Source organism: Aethina tumida, chromosome 1 (genome assembly GCF_024364675.1).
Source record: "Aethina tumida isolate Nest 87 chromosome 1, icAetTumi1.1, whole genome shotgun sequence".
Classification (NCBI taxonomy): domain Eukaryota; kingdom Metazoa; phylum Arthropoda; class Insecta; order Coleoptera; family Nitidulidae; genus Aethina; species Aethina tumida.
In genome coordinates, this window is record NC_065435.1 from 4,739,178 (window position 1) to 4,759,891 (window position 20,714).

At 30.2% G+C, this 20,714-nt stretch overlaps 2 protein-coding genes across 3 annotated transcripts in view; one reads left to right on the top strand and one right to left on the bottom strand.

Moving 5' to 3' along the window:
* The window catches only part of LOC109600798 (uncharacterized), a 37,414-nt gene extending 31,145 nt beyond the window's left edge, over nucleotides 1–6,269 (top strand). Inside the window, exons 2-4 of the mRNA XM_020016976.2 lie at nucleotides 1,171–1,533; nucleotides 4,260–4,393; nucleotides 4,451–6,269. Of these exons, the coding sequence (XP_019872535.2) occupies nucleotides 1,171–1,533; nucleotides 4,260–4,393; nucleotides 4,451–4,795 (842 nt within the window). The 3' untranslated portion in view covers nucleotides 4,796–6,269. The remainder of the gene's footprint in view (nucleotides 1–1,170; nucleotides 1,534–4,259; nucleotides 4,394–4,450) is intronic.
* Nucleotides 6,270–7,477: 1,208 nt separating this feature from the next.
* Nucleotides 7,478–20,714, bottom strand: part of LOC109600793 (xaa-Pro dipeptidase) — an 88,201-nt gene continuing 74,964 nt past the window's right edge. For both annotated transcript variants that reach the window (XM_049970707.1, XM_049970708.1), the window contains exons 3-9: nucleotides 12,389–12,580; nucleotides 9,204–9,257; nucleotides 9,090–9,151; nucleotides 8,721–9,035; nucleotides 8,223–8,667; nucleotides 7,700–7,851; nucleotides 7,478–7,643 (exon numbers count right to left, since the gene is read on the bottom strand). In XM_049970707.1, coding sequence (XP_049826664.1) covers nucleotides 7,592–7,643; nucleotides 7,700–7,851; nucleotides 8,223–8,667; nucleotides 8,721–9,035; nucleotides 9,090–9,151; nucleotides 9,204–9,257; nucleotides 12,389–12,580 — 1,272 coding nt within the window. In that variant the 3' untranslated portion in view covers nucleotides 7,478–7,591. The remainder of the gene's footprint in view (nucleotides 7,644–7,699; nucleotides 7,852–8,222; nucleotides 8,668–8,720; nucleotides 9,036–9,089; nucleotides 9,152–9,203; nucleotides 9,258–12,388; nucleotides 12,581–20,714) is intronic.

A 20,714-nucleotide genomic window follows, 5' to 3' on the forward strand; every position in this document is an offset into this window, starting at 1 on the left:
GGTTCTTATCACATTAAAAAATATAATAAAGGGAATTTTTATAAACTAGCCAATCTATCAAAATTATAATATAGTTCTTTGTATTTTCTAATAATAGTTGTTTACTTTGCATGTCCACAATTTTTTTTGAAATTTGTTTTAAATTATTAAGAAAAAATAAAAAAAGGCTATTTGAGTAAAGTGTATATTGTAATAAAAATTTATAAATGTATATTTTTTGTATACACATTTGTGAGTAACAGTCGTTTATTGTGAAATTTAGCAATTTTTCTGCATTTATTAAAATAAAATCTGTCAAAAAATGTATCTAATTAATAAACGTAAAACTCGCTGTAACTGTAGTTGTAGTAAATTTTACAAAATTACCTGCTTCTTTTATGTCCTGATTAAATTTAAAAATTTTTGTTTTAATATAAAATAATTTCCAGGGCCTCAGGTTTCCTCGTAGATTGTGATCTAAAACATTTTTAATTCCCTTCTATTAAAACTTGAAGTCAACGACGTTGAAAGTTTAATTTTAAAAAATTTCTTATTTGTTTACAAGAAATATTCGTAATGACTAAATAAAAGACGCTTACTTTGTTTATCCGCTTCAAGATTTCATATTGCTCGAGCTTCAATCGAGAAATGCAACTCGAACATAAAGGCAATAAAGAACAATTTAATCGCCAGATAAAATGCCAGCCCAGGAAGATAAATTTAATATCATATAAAATAACTTATCCATCTGAGCTATGCAATTGCACATCGACAAAATTACAGAAAATAAATTCCCCCTTTTGTTCGAACGTGTCTGCCGGAGAAAATTGAAAACCGAATGCAAATTCTTCTTAAACTTTCAAATAACTGAATGAGCCTGTTTATCCCCTTGACCCTTAAAAAATCGACTGGCAAACTTTATAAGCAGCAATTTGTTTTTTCTAGACCCTTCAAATGATAGGAATAAATTAACTGTTTGAATAGCTCCGACATCAAATTTATGGCGTCCACGAACTTGTACACGGAATTCTTAAGAAATATAAATTACCGCCATATTAGTTTTTTACGCCGTATCAATAGACCAGGTCGGGATGGGAGCATATTTTCCCTTTAACTCATAATTGGGTCACGTAATTGATCAACCCAGTACCTCGTCCGCATCGAATAAATCACCTCGTTATTTTTTTGCAGGTCATGAATCAGTGGGTCTGCGCCTCACCAACATGACGGCCCCATCAATCCAAGATCCCAGGCACGAGATGCAGCTGTACTGCAAGTTCGACATGGGCGGCGAGGATCTGTACGCCGTCAAGTGGTACAAGGACGACCACGAGTTCTACAGATACGCACCGTCCGGACCGACGAACTACGTCCAGTATCCGGTACCGGGTGTGACGGTGGACACCAACAGGTCGCACTGCACCAGGGACACGTGCGAACTGTGGCTGGTGGCGTTGCAGAGGCCGTACAGTTCGGGCGCCTACAGATGCGAGGTGTCCAGCGAGGCGCCCGCCTTCCGCCTGGCGTCTCAGACGTACAACATCACGGTGGCAGGTAAAAATATGATGAAGTGGTTAATTAGTTGCGTTAATTGGGTCTTTAATAAATTACGAGTACGAAATCAATTTGCCAAAACATAAATGTATAACGTTCACGTGAAAATAATTAGTCCCACATAACACGTTAATTATAACAGTTAATTACATAGCTGAAACTGAATTATTACTTTAAAACTGATTATATCTGTTATTAATATATCACGTGGGTTGGGAAATTAATAAATAATGACAGATGTTACTGAATTGCAAGCCAATTACTTGTTCATCAAATGCATTATTATTCTTTTGTTGCTCAAAGTAATAAATACGAACAAAACTTGTTGATATAATTTTTTCATAGATTTATTGGTAAATTATAGTATTTCATGTGATCCATTTATAATATCATAATGGTATTTTCATTTAGCAAAATATTTACATCAAAAGTGATTTGTTTAAAATATTTTGTTTCAATTAATAAATATTTATTATAATAAAGAATTGGATTAATCAATTAAAATTATTGCATATTACGGGCAAATTTTATTTTCTTATTAATTAATCATTATTTATAAATCCATTAATGTGTAATTGGAGTAATAAATTACAGTAAAATAATAATTACATTAAAACATATTTTATGTAATAAACTAATTAAAATTATATATAATTATATTATGCACAAAAATGTAAATTATATTAAATCCTATACATTGTTTTAAAAGTTTTGCGACTCCTTCTATTTAAAATTACTTAGAAAAAGTAAAGTAATTTACTTATTTCAATATAAATAATTATATCTGTGAGTTGTTCAAAATAAACACAAAAGTACTTAAAAAGTTTCACTAGTATCTTAAAAGTTAAAAATCTTTAAAAGAATTATTTAAACTTTTTTCCAAATTATGCACATAATTGCTTTATACTGTTTAAACACCTTGAATCTGTAGAAATTGTGTACAAGTTTCCTTTGAAAGTTTAAAAGGTATCTAGTTATATAAAAAACTTTTTACCAATCTTAATTATATACATAAATATATTTAAAAGTTTAACTACTAATTGTAAATAAAATGGCTAAGAAAGCTTGATAACTCCCTAAATTGTATATAATATTGTGTTAGAATGTTTGATAACTGCACTAATTGTAGGTTTCCCACTCTATCCATAAAACACAAAAGTCTTATAAAAGTTTCAGTAGTGTCTTAATTGTCTACAGACTTTGAAACTATCTAAATTATATATAAATTTTCTTGGAAATTGTTTTACTTATATACAAATTTACTTAAAAAGTTTTACAACTGCTGTAATTGTACACAAAATTACATTATTAAAACCTTAATTATATACAAAAATGTGTATAAGTACTGTATTAATTAGTTAAAAAAGCTTAATTCTAATAATTGTTTTTTTAAAAAATGATTATGTCTTAGTTATTTCTTACGTTTTTAGTAATTTTTTGGGAATCCAGGAAGAATTAAAATTATTTATTTTTACTTTTTTAATATTTCATTAAATTAGTATTAGTAACAAAATTTTGATCGTAAGGATTTTAATCGTATGGATTTTGATCGTATAGATTTTGATCGTATGGATTTTGATCGTATGGAAAATAATCGTATGGAAAATGATCGTATGGATTTTGATCGTATGGATTTTGATCGTATGGATTTTAATCTTATGGATTTTGATCGTATGGATTTTAATCGTATGTATTTTGATCGTATGGAAAATGATCGTATGGATTTTGATCGTATCGATTTTATCGTATGGAAACGTAAAGTGTTACGTTTTTAGTAATTTCTCACATTTTTAACGAATATTAGTAAATTTTTACGTTTTTCGTAACATCGTTATATACTGTATGTATTAATTGTAGCAATTAATGCACCCAAGAAATTTCGAAATTATGGCTCATTAGTATTTACGGGAAATTTTCTTCGAAACTCAGGAGGACCGAAATTTCTTCCAATTTTGCTTCCACTAGAAATTTATTTCACAATTTTCACATGAAATTTTTATAATTAAAAATTTTTTGGTTATAGAAGTGTAAACAGCTTGTATATAGAATTGCTTAGGAAGCTCACAATTACTGAAAATCACTGTTTTTTTATTTATTCTAAAATGAAATAATGTTATTCTTGCCCATAACCAAAACGGTTCATCCTCACACCAAGATAAGAAAGCAAACAGACAGCCGGACAGGCATACAGACAGACAGAGAACTAGATAGACAGAACACAGGAAGTATAATAAGGTTTATACAGCCTCGACAAATATTTATATGTGTCTCACTAGTTGGTATTCATGAATTAGATTAATCAGATTAACGTAATGAAATCGGGGTGTGATACGACAGGAAAGCAAAACATCACATTTAAATTACCATCTTATTCATGACGGAATGGGAATAAATAATCACTTAGAGGGTCCGGATTAGAGTACGAGAAAGACATATTTACACAGTTGGGTTAACCCATGGCCGGGAACACATTTTACAACCTTTGAAACTGACGTCATTAATTTCAACTCGAGATTTCGTGCGGCTCAGGTGACATAATTATTTCGCGTCTCCGACAACCGACTCCCCCTTAAAATACTTATTTTTTACTGGTAATTAATCATGGTTTATGGGAATCCGCTAGTTTTAGCCAGACAACCAATTTTAATCAATCTGCTTTAAAAATATTATTATTAATTAAATCATTATTGTGCCCTTTTTTGATTAACAAGTGTGTTATGTTACAGTAATTCCAAAAAATCCACCCCAGATAGAACAACTCTCTGATAGTTACTCTACAGGAGCACTGCTGGTTGCAATTTGCACCTCAGGAATGGGCGACCCGAAACCCAGGCTCACCTGGTACGTCAACAAAGAGTTGGTAAGTGTTCTGTGGTCACCAACATTCAAATCTTGTAACTACTCACGTTTGTGACAGGTGCCATTGAATCAAGTGAAAGAGCTGCCATCTAAATCCGTTGCGGATAACAAAAACAACAACGTAGTGCTTAAAAACGCAGTATCGAAGCTGACGCTGACTTTGGATAAGAAATTAACAGGTACTGAACCTTCCACCTCCTTTGAAATTAAATGTGTGTCTTCAACTGATGGCATTAATCCAAACATAGCACCACATCTTTCCACTACTCGTAACATTATGATTATTGATGAGAATCAGCTGGTTAACAACCAAAAGTTACACTGGCCATCAAGCTCACAGAAAATTAATTCGGTGCTGTATTTGCCAATTCTCACAATGATCATGTATTTGTTTGTATGTTGAAGTATTTGAATACTACTATGTAAACGTGATATCAGACTGTATAAGTATATAAGAACTAGTATAAAATATATGTTTACCTTAAAAAAATGAATCATATCACCAAATCCTTTGAGAATCCTACCCTATAGACCAAACCTATATATGTGATAGATTGTGTTTTATATGTAAAAAAAAACTGAAAATTAAGACAAATCTTCAAAATTATAGTTGGTATAGATGATTCGAGTCAGTCCAAGGACCCAACACTGAAACATATTGCTCAAAACTTTAGTATAGCAAAAATTTATTCGCCAGCCCATTAGACACACAATCTAACAGATTTATTTGGACTGACCTATACTTTTGCTAAATGTCAATATATGGGCTAAATTGCAACTGCACTTTTGTCATATACAGGGTATTCAATATATAATAGTCCGAGTTCTTCAAACTGTGTTAGATAAGCTTTCTAGTCTTTAAGCCGTGACTTTTGTCACCAGGTAGTGATTTAGATTTATAGTCACACTATGAAAAGTTTGACAACATCGAAACGTGTGGGTGTTCCGTTTTGATTGGGATGTATAGGTTTTGTTATATCAAATGATATGTTATTGCCAGGTTTTAATTTTCAGTTTTTTCTCTGCCTCGGTTCTAACTATGTTTTTACAATATCTGTCTTCTAAATGAAAATTGAGTAGTGTATGCATACTACATGTGTTTGGTGCGGTGTGGAGGAATCCAAAAATGTTGAAACTGGCGTTTAATATACGTTTTTTACTTGTTAAAAATCTACATTTTTTAATGTTAATCATATAAGATAAGTCACTTTAATAAATTTTTTAAATGACTATAAAATTTGAATACATTGAAATTTCATCATAATCGTTTTTAGAAAGTGACTTATTTTTTGTAGTATTTGTAGTAGTTAAACTTGGTTGTATATTTTTATAAACGTTGAACAATACCTACCAAGTTTTTATCCTTTGATGTTTGGAATTGATTGTAGGAACTGATCTTTGATTTAATCATTTGTAAACTCTCTATCACACACTTCGCTTTATAATTTGAATTGTAAATATATGGGTAGAATATGTATATACTTTAATACTAAATTTGGCAATAATTCTAATCAAATTGATATTAGAATCTAGAAATTGTACTTTAAAATTTAATATGGCGGCGCAACAAATATATATTGTTAATTTAACTTGCCACTAAAAAACAAATCTAGTTTTAATTTTAATTTTGCACTTTATATTGTATAGCACGGTGTAACTAAATGTCCGTAAACTAGTCACGTTTTGCTGGAAAGAAATAATTCTTTGCTAGCTGTGACTGGATTGCGTGTTAAAACAAATAAAATAATTTAAAAAATATATCGAATATGATAAATGAATAAATGTCCAAACATAACAATTATGGAATAACAAATCAAGCATTTAATTAATGTATGTTTGTTGGAAAAACATATATATTAACTGTGTTAATATATACATCTAAAACTAAATAATATTTTAATTATCCCTCCCTTCAAACCAAGAAATGTTAACAAGAAAACGAGGTAAGTAAAAACAATTTTAAAAATTTAATTTTAATCCTTTCTAGCTATATATAATTTATGTCGAGCAAGGTGGATACGAAATATAATATAACTGCGACAAAGAAACATCTTATTTATTAAAGAAGTAAATCCTTTTAAAATTTGGCCCGTTTTGTTCCAATCCATAAAACATAATGGTTAGTAAATGTTTAAAGAACAAATACAATTATAACTTTAGCTATTGACATTAACGAAAACCAAATTAAAACTGAAACCCAAAAAATTAATTGGCAATTTTGTCCGTTTTAATTTTAAATTTTAAGAGAGAAGCAATATTTATCTAATGATTATTAGATGAGACGTTTTGTAACCAAGTTAACGAGAAATTCTGTTAATTTTATCAACAGAAATGGCCTTAAAGCGAATCGAAATGTAAATGTATATAATAACATTTTTCATTGCATCGACCGATTTTATACTTTAACGGAATTGCTTTTTTATTAGGTAGTGCCCTTGTTCGGTATTGACAATACCACACATTTTAATTTAGCGGTTTTCATACAATACTCTTTTTTAATTTAACGTTTAATATAAAATCTATTTTATGTTGAGCAATTTAAACAGTATTGTATGTTTTATTAATGCACATGAATAATAAATGTTCATCAAAATTATTACAATTATAACAATATTTTCTGAAGCACAGCCCACAATATTAATTGGATAAATTAATCTGTAATACCGCCGCTTTTAATTGTGTTGTGAAATAATATTTATTAAAATACATTAATTTAAATTCAAATATCGCGGCTCTGTATGCGCCATCTACTAACAAATGGCCAAAGTTAAAATTCCTTTATAAAAGTTTTCTGTAATTTAGTTCGTGTTATGTACTTTTATGTAATTCAACTATACACCAATAGATGGCTTATGAAACAGGATACAGGATTTGAACATCATTTTCAAACTAGTGTCATCTACCAACAATTAGTCACATTATTTTTTATTTGACACAGATTTCACTTTAATATACTTGATTAAATAAGTTATTATCTGATAGATGTCACTATGGGGCATCATTTTAACTCAATTTATTAAATAGGAACTTCCTCACAGTATTTCAGCATTATTGAAGGAAGTAGAAGAGAATAAAATTAAATATATCAAAATTAATGCAAATATATTTATTGTAAATTATGAATATACATTATAAAATATTCAAAATATAAGATATATGGGAATTCAAATAAGATATAATATTTTAAGGCATATTTCATTTAGTACTTTCCGTCATCCTTTCCAGCAATCCAGTCTTCGATTTCCTGAACGCTAAAAATTCCAACATATTAATTAAAATGTTGTAATACAAATTTTTTTAAACTTACGTTCTTGGTACTTTTGTCAAATTAACAACTCCATCCTTAGTTATGAGTACATCATCCTCAATTCTAACTCCTCCAAAACCTCTAAACCTTTCAATCACTTCTGGTACCAAAAATTTGGACAAATGCTCATTGGATAAAGCCGCATCCAATAACTAAAAGAATAAACAAATAACAAAGCTGTTTGTAGATTTTGATTAATATCTTAGTATATATTTATCATGTTATATTTAATATCTGATTTTAGGGCACTTAAGGCACTTCCCCGTATCAAATTTATATAAATTTGGCATTCCCTGTTTGACTAAAATTATCAGATAAACATTTCAAAATAAACATACAACATATGTAACGGAATCGATAGATAATCTTATCTACGTAAATACATAATAGTATGTTTATTTGCTCTATTTTAATGTGAGAGAAAAATCGAGAAGCTTATCAAATAAGGTGTCAGATAAAATAAACATGGAAAAATTTAACTTGAGAATGCAAATGTATGGAAGGATAAATATATAATACTTACTGGATCGATGAAGTAACAGCCAGGTTCAATGGTCAAAACCATTCTCTCATCCAAAACCCTTGCAGTCCTCAAGCTCTTCAGTCCTGGTTTATCACATCTCTCCGGATGACCGTTCAAATATCCGCCAACATCATGCACATCCAAACCCATGAAATGACCCAAACCGTGTGGCTGGAACGTGGCGGCCAGACCAGCATCCAACATCTCCTGTACATCACCCTTCAGCAACCCTCCTTTTTTCAAAGACTCCAACAAAGTGCGATTAGCCAATACGTGCATGTCCCTCCAAGAAACACCGGGCTTGGCAGCTTTAAACACCGCCAAGTTGGCGGCAAGGACGGCTTCGTAAATCAATTTCTGGTCGTCTGAGAACTTGCCGTTGGCTGGGAACGAGCAAGTTATGTCGGCGGCGTAACCAAAGTAACTTCCTCCCATGTCGAACAAGCTACAACATCAGAACTGTTTAACAAAAGCAAATAAAACCACTTTTTCACCTACCAAATGTCTCCATCTTTCAATGGGTAGTTATTGGGGGCTCCAGCATGTCCGTAGTGGAGGATGGCTGGATTGACGCCAGTTCCGCAGATGCAGGTGTAGGCGACATGTCTACAACCCCCAACACTGTAGCAGTGGTTCAGGAACTCGGACTCGCACTGGTACTCGTACAAGCCTGGTTTGGCGAAACGCATAACCTTCCTGTGGGCGGCGGAGGAAACCTCCACCACATACTTGATCACTTCTATTTCCAAATCAGTTTTGTACACCCTCAAGTTGGCGATCACATCGAATAAGATGGATTTGTTGATCTTGAAGCTAGGGAGGATTATTGATTGTATTAAATTGATACGGAAGAAGCAATGGACTTACTCTTCGATGCCTTCGAAGGTTGGTTGAGGGAAACTAAAGCCGCTGTCGCTGTTCACGCCAGACTAAAAGTACCTTATGAGTTGGGGGAAACGTTTGATTGATTTTTATACTCACTATTACGAGCAGTTCCGTGTCAGATCCTGAGATTTTTTTCAAAACAGTGGAAATCTTAAAAATACAAATTCGGATGTGTTTAAGGTTCAATTTAATTATTGGCAATCAAGATGAAGGTTGTTTTGAATTGTTTTGTTTTGTAGAAGAATGAATAACAAAACATAATCAATTTAGTTAGTCATTTTGACCATCGAAAAGAAAATTAGAGATTAGAACTAGTTTCTTTAAACGTTTACATACGATGCCATTGAACAATAAAAATAGTAGGTAACATTGAATGAGATGTATTATTACAGCTAGTAATTCGTTTACCGACATTGAACAATATTTCTGAAGCCCACAAGACCGAAGTCATTCAATTTTAATGTGCAAATGCCTTGACATGGCGTGTAAGGTGCAGGCATATATTAATGAGTGCGGAATACGTAGGAAAAAATCCGCAAACCATAATATATAAATTAATAATTAGCAACTTACTTAGGCTGACATGAATGACGCAATTTTTTGCTTAGTGGGGAGGCGAAACATTTGTGTCCTAATTTCTTTCGAGTTTGCCGTAGGTATTACAACGCATAACATTTTAATTTAATAACAAACGCGACTGCATAATTGAGTAAATAAATATTCAGTTGTATGAATTGTGTTTGCAACGGTATAAAAAAATAACGATAATGTCAGTGTTGATTTACGCAATTAACTTGAAAGGTCAATTATTTGTTTCCAATCAAATGTGTATGTGTTATTTATTGCAATGTAATAGATTTTTTACGTTTCTCTTGTGGTTTGTTAATTTTACCAAAATACATTTGACTCATCAAATAATGAAGATACTGTAATCTATAAATTGCAACAACAGACTAATTTTTGTCTTCCAATGAACTTATAATTTACAGCTTTATTATTTGAGGGATTTGATGAAGAAGATCATGTTTAGTTTTAACCTTCATCCAAACAATGATGAACACAATCCATAAATATCAAGGATTTTTCTGCACGTTGTTGATATTTTAAAATGGTTTCCCTTCAATCTACTCATCTATAAATGGTGTAAATTGACTTAACTTCATCAAACAATGATGATAATTGATAGTTTCATCAGGAGAAGATCTTACTAACCAATGATGAAGATAATTTAAAAATGTCAAGGATGCTTTTGGGCGTTTTTGATATTTTGGCTTTACTTTCAATGTGACTCATCCAAAAAATGATGACAATTGACGTAACTTCATCACACTAAGATAAACAAAATAAATGTCAATCTTTAACCTCAGTCGATAAAATATAACCATAATTATTTTATTACTATGATTTTCTTCCATTATGACTCATCAAAGGATTGACGACATCGCCAATTACTAAGCCATACAAATTGGAAAAAATGAATAAATCTAACGTTGAACCTCGTATAAGATACTGTAATTTAAAAATTGCAACAAAAATTAGTATTCATATATATTCTGAAGAATGGAGTTGATGAAGAAGATCACGTCAAGTTGTAACCTTCATCTAATCAATGATGAACATAACTATAAACCTACTCATATATGGATATTGATGTAACTTCATCAAACAAAGATAATGAGTAATCTAAAATGGTGATAATTGACAGTTTAAAGAGATGAAGGTCTTGTCTTATCAATCAAAGATATTTTAAATGGTTTCCTATCAATCATCTACAAGTTGAGAACCTCATCAAATGAAGACGATGACTAATCTAAAATGGTGATAATTGACAGTTTCATCAGATGAAGATCTTGCTAACCAATGATGAACACAATTTAGAAATGCCAAGGATGCTTTATATGTTGATATTTTGGTTTCCCTTTCAATACGACTCATCTAAAAATGTTGACAACTGACGTAATTTCATCAAACGAAGGTGATGGACAAGTTAAAAGTCAACTTTCAACCGTAAATCAATTATTTTATTATTATGATTTTCTTCCAAAATTGACTATATCTTTCATCAATTATTAAGCCAAACAAAATGGAAAAAAATGGATAAATATAATGTACTGAAGAATGGAGTTGATGAAGAAGACCATGTCAAGTTTTAACCTTCATCTAATCAATGATGAATATAATCTATAAATATCAAGGATCTTATTGCACGTTGTTGGTATTTTGAAATGGTTTCCTATCGATCTACTCATCTATAAGTTGTTGATATTGATGTAACTTCATCAAACGAAGATAATGAATAATGTAAAATGGTGATAATTGACAGTTTTGATGAAGATCAATCAATGGTATTTTGAAATGGTAATTAAGAGTTTCATCAGATGAAAATATTGCTGACCAATGATGAACACAATTACAAATATCAAGGATGCTTTTGTACACTTTCCTTTCAACATGACTTGTTTAAAAATGTTGACGAAAATGATGAACAAAATAAAAGTAAACTTTTAACTTATATTTCTATGATTTTGTTCCATTATGACTCATTAGAAAATTGACGACACCCTTCACCAATTTCTAAGTCACACAAAAAGGTAAAAAAAATGGGTAAATACAACGTTGGACCTCGTATAAAATATAATTGCGATTAGAGTTGGTCGCATTGGTTGCACTCGTCGGTAATTAATTACGAGATCCAGTTATTTAGGTCTGTAAACATTTTCTCCGATCAACAAACAATAAATATTTTGTTTTGGAAAACATAATTCTGACCTCTAGTACAATAATTTTGTTTGTACAAAGTGCATTTTGTATATGTGTTCTATATTTGGTTTCTTTGCGTAATCGCATTAATCTTGGCCAGATTGAACATCTGCTTGTTATCTTAACCCAATTTCAACTATTGTTGTTGTTTAAACCGAGTTATTGCTGTTTAATAGTGTGGCAAAACACAACACGTAAACAAAACATTGTTGTTCATTCAATTATTTATGATAAAACAGTATGAGAAGTTTTAAAAGTGTTTAATTTATGACCGTGTTATCTGGTACGTAGGTGTGATGAAACAGTTTTAGTAAAATTTTACTACTACATTGTTTTAAAACTAGAGACAAGATTATAAACCTCTTTACACTATCTAAACAAAATAAAAATCAGGGACAGTAATAAATAAGCAAGACCCTTGCGCCTTCCTTGGCTTATCAGATAATCCTAGCATTGAAAATGTATTTTGCACCTTTCGAATTAATTTTTCATCTCCTGCTCACTTATTCATCAGTGCTTACCTCGTCGCTGTAATAGACGTGGGAAACCTCGTACTTCTTGCTGAAGTCCTCCAAACTGTGCAACGGCCCCATCCAAATGGCGTAAGACTCCGGCAAGCGGGGCACAAACAAGTAGGACTCGCCAGTATTGACATCGATTGCCCCGTAACAGTCAGCTTCGGTGACGCCGAAGCACCAGGTGAAATACGACTCCTGTAATTTATTAAGATGGATTTAACGATTTTCGTCGTTTCGTAAGCCCGGTAAAATTAGTGCTTCCTCGAGTTTCCAGAAAAATTAAAAATAAATTTAAAAATTGGCAGAAGAATTTCGTGTGACCGTGATTTGAAAAAATTCGTCGTACGTCAGTTAATGACGAAGGTTAATGCGTGCGGTCTTCTAAAATTGTACGCGGTCCGAATTTAAAAATTTAAAACAAACGTCCACGTGTACTGTTTATTTTGTTGTTTTTTTTTAATCGATAGACAGTCGTTGGACCGTCAGACTGGTCAGAATCTAATTTTCGTCTTGTTTTCCTTTTTTGGACGAACGTTATTTATGGTCCAATATTATCTTTGTGTACGAAATTTGAATAATTCTAATTTCGTAAATAATTAGATGTATATTTATGTAAATGCGAGGCATATGTTTTAATGGAGTCTAGACAAAACCCACTTCTATTCATTAAAAATATCAATGAGTGAGAACTTCCTGCTTAAAATTATTTATTATCACGTGGATATTTTGACCAATCCAACCTTATGTGTGTACACAATTGTTTGTGTGTCGTGTCTTTTAAACGCAACAATAATATTTACTTTCTTTTTATTTTAAATACACCAATTTACGAATCACATTATATTGTCTGCCCGAAGCTATTACTTACCGCTCACACGGAAAACAACAATAACTTAAATTTATTATTATTAATTTGTTTACGTTTGTTTTATCCACAGTAATAGTGCATTACACATTAATAAAATTGACATTCTCTTTAGAAGTGAATTGTTTTATTGTAAATTTGTAATTGGAACATGAAATTAATGGTTGGGTGAAAACTGCATTTTATCATATTTGGCTTGAAGTGGGCCAGTGACTTTTTAAAACCGAATTATTCGGCGAAATTCCACGTGTATACAACAGAGAGTTTTTGCTATAACTATTGACATTCACTACTTCTTAAATTCATAGGATATTTCCTACATATAGGAGTATCAGGATAAAGCTTATACGTACTCAGTTTCATGAAGATTATAACCCCCTTCTTCATGAATAATAATTGCTTTTATTTTTTCTTCCAATGAACAGAAGTGAATCATTTCCAAAAATGTATATATCTAAATTAAAAGCACAACTAGAATGAAACTTATGCTTTCTCAAATATTTTTTTAAGTATACTTGTTGAGACTTCACAATCCGAGGTAACTTTGGACACACCCTACAATTCATACTTGTTTCTCTTCTAGAATTGGGTGGTCTTTCTCATCCCTTTTTCCTTGATACACTACCAATACTTTTTCGACTAATTTCCTTAAATATTTCCTACATCAGGTAATTATCAGGATAAAGGTTATATGCACTCTGCTCCATGAAGATTATAACCCCCTTCTTCATGAATAATAATTGCTTTTATCTTTTCTTCCAATAAACAGAAGTGAATCATTTCCAAAAATGTATATATCTAAATTATGCGCACAACTAGAATGAAACTTATGCTTTCTCATATATTTTTTAAATATACTTGTTGACACTTCACAATCCGAGGTAATTTTGGACACACCCTACAATTTATACTTGTTTCTCTTCTAGAATTGGGTGGTCTTCCTCATCCCTTTTTCCTTGATACACTACCAGTACTTTTTCGACTAATTTCCTTAAATATTTCCTACATCTGTTATTATCAGATTAAAGGTTATATGTACTCTGCTTCATGAAGACTATAACCCCCTTCTTCATGAATAATAATTGCTTTTATTTTTTCTTCCAATGAACAGAAGTGAATCATTTCCAAAAATGTATATATCTAAATTATACGCACAACTAGAATGAAACTTATGCTTTCTCAAATATTTTTTAAATATACTTGTTGTCACTTCACAATCCGAGGTAACTTTGGAAACACCTTACAATTTATACTTGTTTCTCTTCTAGAATTTGGTGGTCTTCTTTATCCTTTTTTCCTTGATACACTACCAGTACTTATTTGACTAATTTCCTTAAATAGTTCCTACATCAGGTAATTATCAGGATAAAGGTTATATGCACTCTGCTTCATGAAGATTATAACCCCCTTCTTCATGAATAATAATTGCTTTTATCTTTTCTTCCAATAAACAGAAGTGAATCATTTCCAAAAATGTATATATCTAAATTATGCGCACAATTAGAATGAAACTTCTGCTTTTTCAAATATTTTTTAAATATCCTTGTTGACACTTCACAATCCGAGGTAACTTTGGACACACCCTACAATTTATACTTGTTTCTCTTCTAGAATTGGATGGTCTTCCTCATCCCTTTTTCCTTGATATACTACCAGTACTTTTTCCATTAATTCTCTTCAATATTTTCTAGATATAGGTTTATCAACATACAGGTTATAGGTCCTTTGAAGATTACGACCCCTTCTGCATATATAATAATTGTTGTGGGTTATTAAAACTGTCATCTGTTGTTTAAATATCGACTAATACTAATTTTTTGTTGAAATAAATATATTGTTTTACTTATAGACACTTTTTTTGAGTATGTAACACATTCATGATACACTCAGAACTCTATAGTCATCCGATTTCAACCAAAAAAAACTACAGTGAATGGACACTAAAGATGTCCCTCCCTTTAAAAAAAAATAGTTAATAGTGCCTACATGGTATTAGCCCATTGATATCTTCCAGTTCAAAAGTTATCACGAAGGAGAACTTTTTACGACCTCACTGTATATGTAAAATTGTACACTTTCAAATAGTAATCACAATGGACACTTTATTTTCAATAAAAGATGATTAGAACGTTGCATAATTGCTCGAACGTACGTCCAACAACGCATCGATTGGTCCAAGAAAATTTTCTAATACTCGGAATTGTTGCATAAACCATTTCTTATTGTCCCGACGCCGTCCATTCGGCCCGACGGTATAAACAAAATAAAATGGAAACATTGCGTAACCGCACTTCCGTAAAAGTCGCGCAAAATAAAAGAAAAGAAAACAAACTTTCATTAAAACGTTCTCGGCGGCCCGACAACAAGGTCCGGCTTATTTAGTTTAAAACGTGCAATTTTACGGCCTTACGCCCGGTGTAATTTCCGTGTTTTAGTTTAATAAATTTTTGATAGGTTCCAGGAGCGAGGAGCGAAAGAGGGAAAAGCCGCGTGTTGGCGTGCCCATTAAATATTTGCCGGTTATGCAACTGAAATATTATTTTAAGTTGCACAATTCTTCGTCAACATTTTGCTGTTCGTTCTCGTTTTAATTCTGGGAATAATGAAACGTGAGAACGGGAGACATACTTCACGTGCAATTACTCACTAAATTTTCGTAGGATTAATGTAATATTAATTAACGTGTGTGACAGTGAAAACAAACAAATACACTTGGATAATATTATTATTATTATTGTTTTGACGATAATAAGATCTGTTTTCTGGCCATTAACACCAATCTCGTTTGTTTATGTTTTTCAAAACCTATATACATTGATCTTCGATAATAAAGTACGCTATGTTTGTTCAGACTCAGAATTATCTTATTTCAAGTACATTATTAATAATATAAACAATAGGCTTTCGTTAGTTACATCATGTATAAAAATATTTTATGGTATTAATTTTTCTAGGGTATTAATAAGAAATTATGCCTATTGAAGTTAAAAATCGATAAGATAATTGGCGTTATATTAATATAAATTAATTAATCATAATTTATGTTTCTGTTTCAGCACTGAATAATTCATTAATACTTGAAAATTGAAACTATTTCTCCTTGGAACTATTATTTTACAGGTTACTTCATATGTTTCTTTATTACTCTTTACATTACTTATTACTAATCCAACAAAACATACAACTTAAAAAAAGAGGACAGAATTTTCATTCACTTTTTCCAAACATTAAAACTCAAATATCTCTAAAACGGATAATCAAAATTAATCCTAATTACTTTTTTCTCTAAATTGTGCAAATAATATAAATATATAACTGTGCTTGAATGGCCGTCTTAATTCCCCGATCTAAATCTTATTGAGCACCTTAGATACCTTAGATTCTTTAGATTCTTTAAATTCTTTAGATTCTTTCTTTAGATTCGTTCTTTAGATTCTTGCTTTAGATTCTTTAGATTCATTATATTCTTTAGATTCTTTAGATTCTTTAGATACTTTAGATTCTTTAGATTCTTTAGATTCTTTAGATTCTTTAGATTCTTTAGATTCTTTAGATTCTTTAGATTCTTTAGATTCTTTTCTTTAGATTCTTTAGATTCTTTAGATTCTTTAGATTCTTTAGATTCTTTAGATTCTTTAGATTCTTTAGATTCTTTAGATTCTTTAGATTCTTTAGATTCTTTAGATTCTTTAGATTCTTTAGATTCTTTAGATTCTTTAGATTCTTTAGATTCTTTAGATTCTTTAGATTCTTTAGATTCTTTAGATTCTTTAGATTCTTTAGATTCTTTAGATTCTTTAGATTCTTTAGATTTAGATTCTTTAGATTCTTTAGATTCTTTAGATTCTTTAGATTCTTTAGATTATTTAGATTCTTTAGATTCTTTAGATTCTTTAGATTCTTTAGATTCTTTAGATTCTTTAGATTCTTTAGATTCTTTAGATTCTTTAGATTCTTAGATTCTTTAGATTCTTAGATTCTTCAGATTTTTTAGATTCTTCAGATACTTTAGATTCTTTAGATTCTTTAGATTCTTTAGATTCTTTAGATTCTTTCTTTAGATTCTTTAGATTCTTTAGATTCTTTAGATTCTTTAGATTCTTTAGATTCTTTAGATTCTTTAGATTCTTTAGATTCTTTAGATTCTTTAGATTCTTTAGATTCTTTAGATTCTTTAGATTCTTTAGATTCTTTAGATTCTTTAGATTCTTTAGATTCTTTAGATTCTTTAGATTCTTTAGATTCTTTAGATTCTTTAGATTCTTTAGATTCTTTAGATTCTTTAGATTCTTTAGATTCTTTAGATTCTTTAGATTCTTTAGATTCTTTAGATTCTTTAGATTCTTTAGATTCTTTAGATTCTTTAGATTCTTTAGATTCTTTAGATTCTTTAGATTCTTTAGATTCTTTAGATTCTTTAGATTCTTTAGATTCTTTAGATTCTTTAGATTCTTTAGATTCTTTAGATTCTTTAGATTCTTTAGATTCTTTAGATTCTTTAGATTCTTTAGATTCTTTAGATTCTTTAGATTCTTTAGATTCTTTAGATTCTTTAGATTCTTAGATTCTTCAGATTTTTTAGATTCTTCAGATACTTTAGATTCTTTAGATTCTTTTATTTAGATTCTTTAGATTCTTTAGATTCTTTAGATTCTTTAGATTCTTTAGATTCTTTAGATTCTTTAGATTCTTTAGATTCTTTAGATTCTTTAGATTCTTTAGATTCTTTAGATTCTTTAGATTCTTTAGATTCTTTAGATTCTTAGATTCTTTAGATTCTTAGATTCTTCAGATTTTTTAGATTCTTCAGATACTTTAGATTCTTTAGATTCTTTAGATTCTTTAGATTCTTTAGATTCTTTAGATTCTTTAGATTCTTTAGATTCTTTAGATTCTTTAGATTCTTTAGATTCTTTAGATTCTTTAGATTCTTTAGATTCTTTAGATTCTTTAGATTCTTTAGATTCTTTAGATTCTTTAGATTCTTTAGATTCTTTAGATTCTTTAGATTCTTTAGATTCTTTAGATTCTTTAGATTCTTTAGATTCTTTAGATTCTTTAGATTCTTTAGATTCTTTAGATTCTTTAGATTCTTTAGATTCTTTAGATTCTTTAGATTCTTTAGATTCTTTAGATTCTTTAGATTCTTTAGATTCTTTAGATTCTTTAGATTCTTTAGATTCTTTAGATTCTTTAGATTCTTTAGATTCTTTAGATTCTTTAGATTCTTTAGATTCTTTAGATTCTTTAGATTCTTTAGATTCTTTAGATTCTTTAGATTCTTTAGATTCTTTAGATTCTTTAGATTCTTTAGATTCTTTAGATTCTTTAGATTCTTTAGATTCTTTAGATTCTTTAGATTCTTTAGATCCTTTAGATTCTTAGATTCTTCAGATTTTTTAGATTCTTCAGATACTTTAGATTCTTTAGATTCTTTTATTTAGATTCTTTAGATTCTTTAGATTCTTTAGATTCTTTAGATTCTTTAGATTCTTTAGATTCTTTAGATTCTTTAGATTCTTTAGATTCTTTAGATTCTTTAGATTCTTTAGATTCTTTAGATTCTTTAGATTCTTTAGATTCTTAGATTCTTTAGATTCTTAGATTCTTCAGATTTTTTAGATTCTTCAGATACTTTAGATTCTTTAGATTCTTTAGATTCTTTAGATTCTTTAGATTCTTTAGATTCTTTAGATTCTTTAGATTCTTTAGATTCTTTAGATTCTTTAGATTCTTTAGATTCTTTAGATTCTTTAGATTCTTTAGATTCTTTAGATTCTTTAGATTCTTTAGATTCTTTAGATTCTTTAGATTCTTTAGATTCTTTAGATTCTTTAGATTCTTTAGATTCTTTAGATTCTTTAGATTCTTTAGATACTTTAGATTCTTAGATTCTTTAGATTCTTAGATTCTTTAGATTTTTTAGATTCTTTAGATACTTTAGATTCTTTAGATACTTTAGATTCTTCAGATTCTTTAGATTCTTTACTTTAGATTCTTTAGATTCTAGTGACAGAAGCCACAAAATATTGAAATATTTGAGTTATTATTAATTTTTTTAAATAATAAAATATTCCATATTTTTTTCCAGACCAAAATGATTTTTTATTTAAAAAGGTGTTAATATAATGAGCATTGTGATTATTGGACGTATCCTGCAGTAAATATTCCAATCAAAATCCAGTTTTTTGATAGAAAAATGATCGATTTTGAGGGCTATTTTTGAGTATTACCAACATTTTAACGTTAGTTCTAGCCATAGTCAGCAAAATCTTCAGACTTATCACCGATTGAACATGTATGGAATATATTAGACAGAAGACTTCGAAATTCAGTCCTTCCTCCTCATACTTAACCGGATCTTCAGCCTCGAGTAGAGGTGACATGGAATGACGTACCTCATAAATCGACTACTTCTTCAGATCAATTCCAAGACGAGTCAATGAGTGCCTGGATTGTTATGGAGGTCCAACTCATTATTAGTTTAAAAAAGTAATCAATATATTCAATATTTTTGTCTATTTCTAAGGTCTGTTACTCCAAACTGTACACCAATCAATGTAATCTGACCACTAGATCTATGTGTTCCATTTTCTATGCCACTGAGTGTAAAATCATTTCACCTTGGTACTACTGTTTCTAAAGACTTCTCCATATTTTCTTTCATTACTCTTTACATTATACAAAGAATTAATTCAACATAAACCTACTAAAAAAGGCTTGCAAACAATATTATTAAGCAAGGTTTCCCTTTAGTAACAAATCATCCTGCAATTGTTAAACGTTAACATCTTAATTAAATATTTGCTTAAACGAATTTATGTGAAAATTAGTTAAATACCAAGAAAATTTAAAAACTAAATAGACGGTATTAATCAAGACAATTTTAAGGAATGTGACGTTCTGTAATTAAATATTTGCTCAAATAGTTATGCAGCAAATCACACAGCAGAATTTGCCACTCCGGTAAATTTAGAACGTGCAAACACATTGTATAAAAGCTGTCGAAAACGGTTTCGCGATTAAAATTAATTCGAAATTTGAAAGGGCCGGAAAAGTTTTATTGAATCGGGGCAATACGGCGAAAAGTTAACTAAAAATGATCACGTTTGCCGCAGTTTCCGCACAGGTAAACCCAAAACAAACAATAATAATTAATAAGTGCGCAACGAAAATAGAAAAAAAATAAAGTAAAATATGGAGTTGGTTAGGTTCGTTGTGTTGTGCTCCACATATACAAATAAAATATTTACGAAATATAATTAGGCGGCGTAATTGTTTATGTGAATATTGCCCAATATTGCAACTTTCTACTTTTGTGAAGTCAAGCCTTTCTTTTTTCGCGAACGGTAACGTCAGCAGTTGCAGCCGTAGCCGTCGAGCCGTCGAGCCGTCGAGCATTGACCGTGGCCAATGTAGGTCAGCCACCCAAACAGCTCGTACACAATAAAATTCATTGTGTTT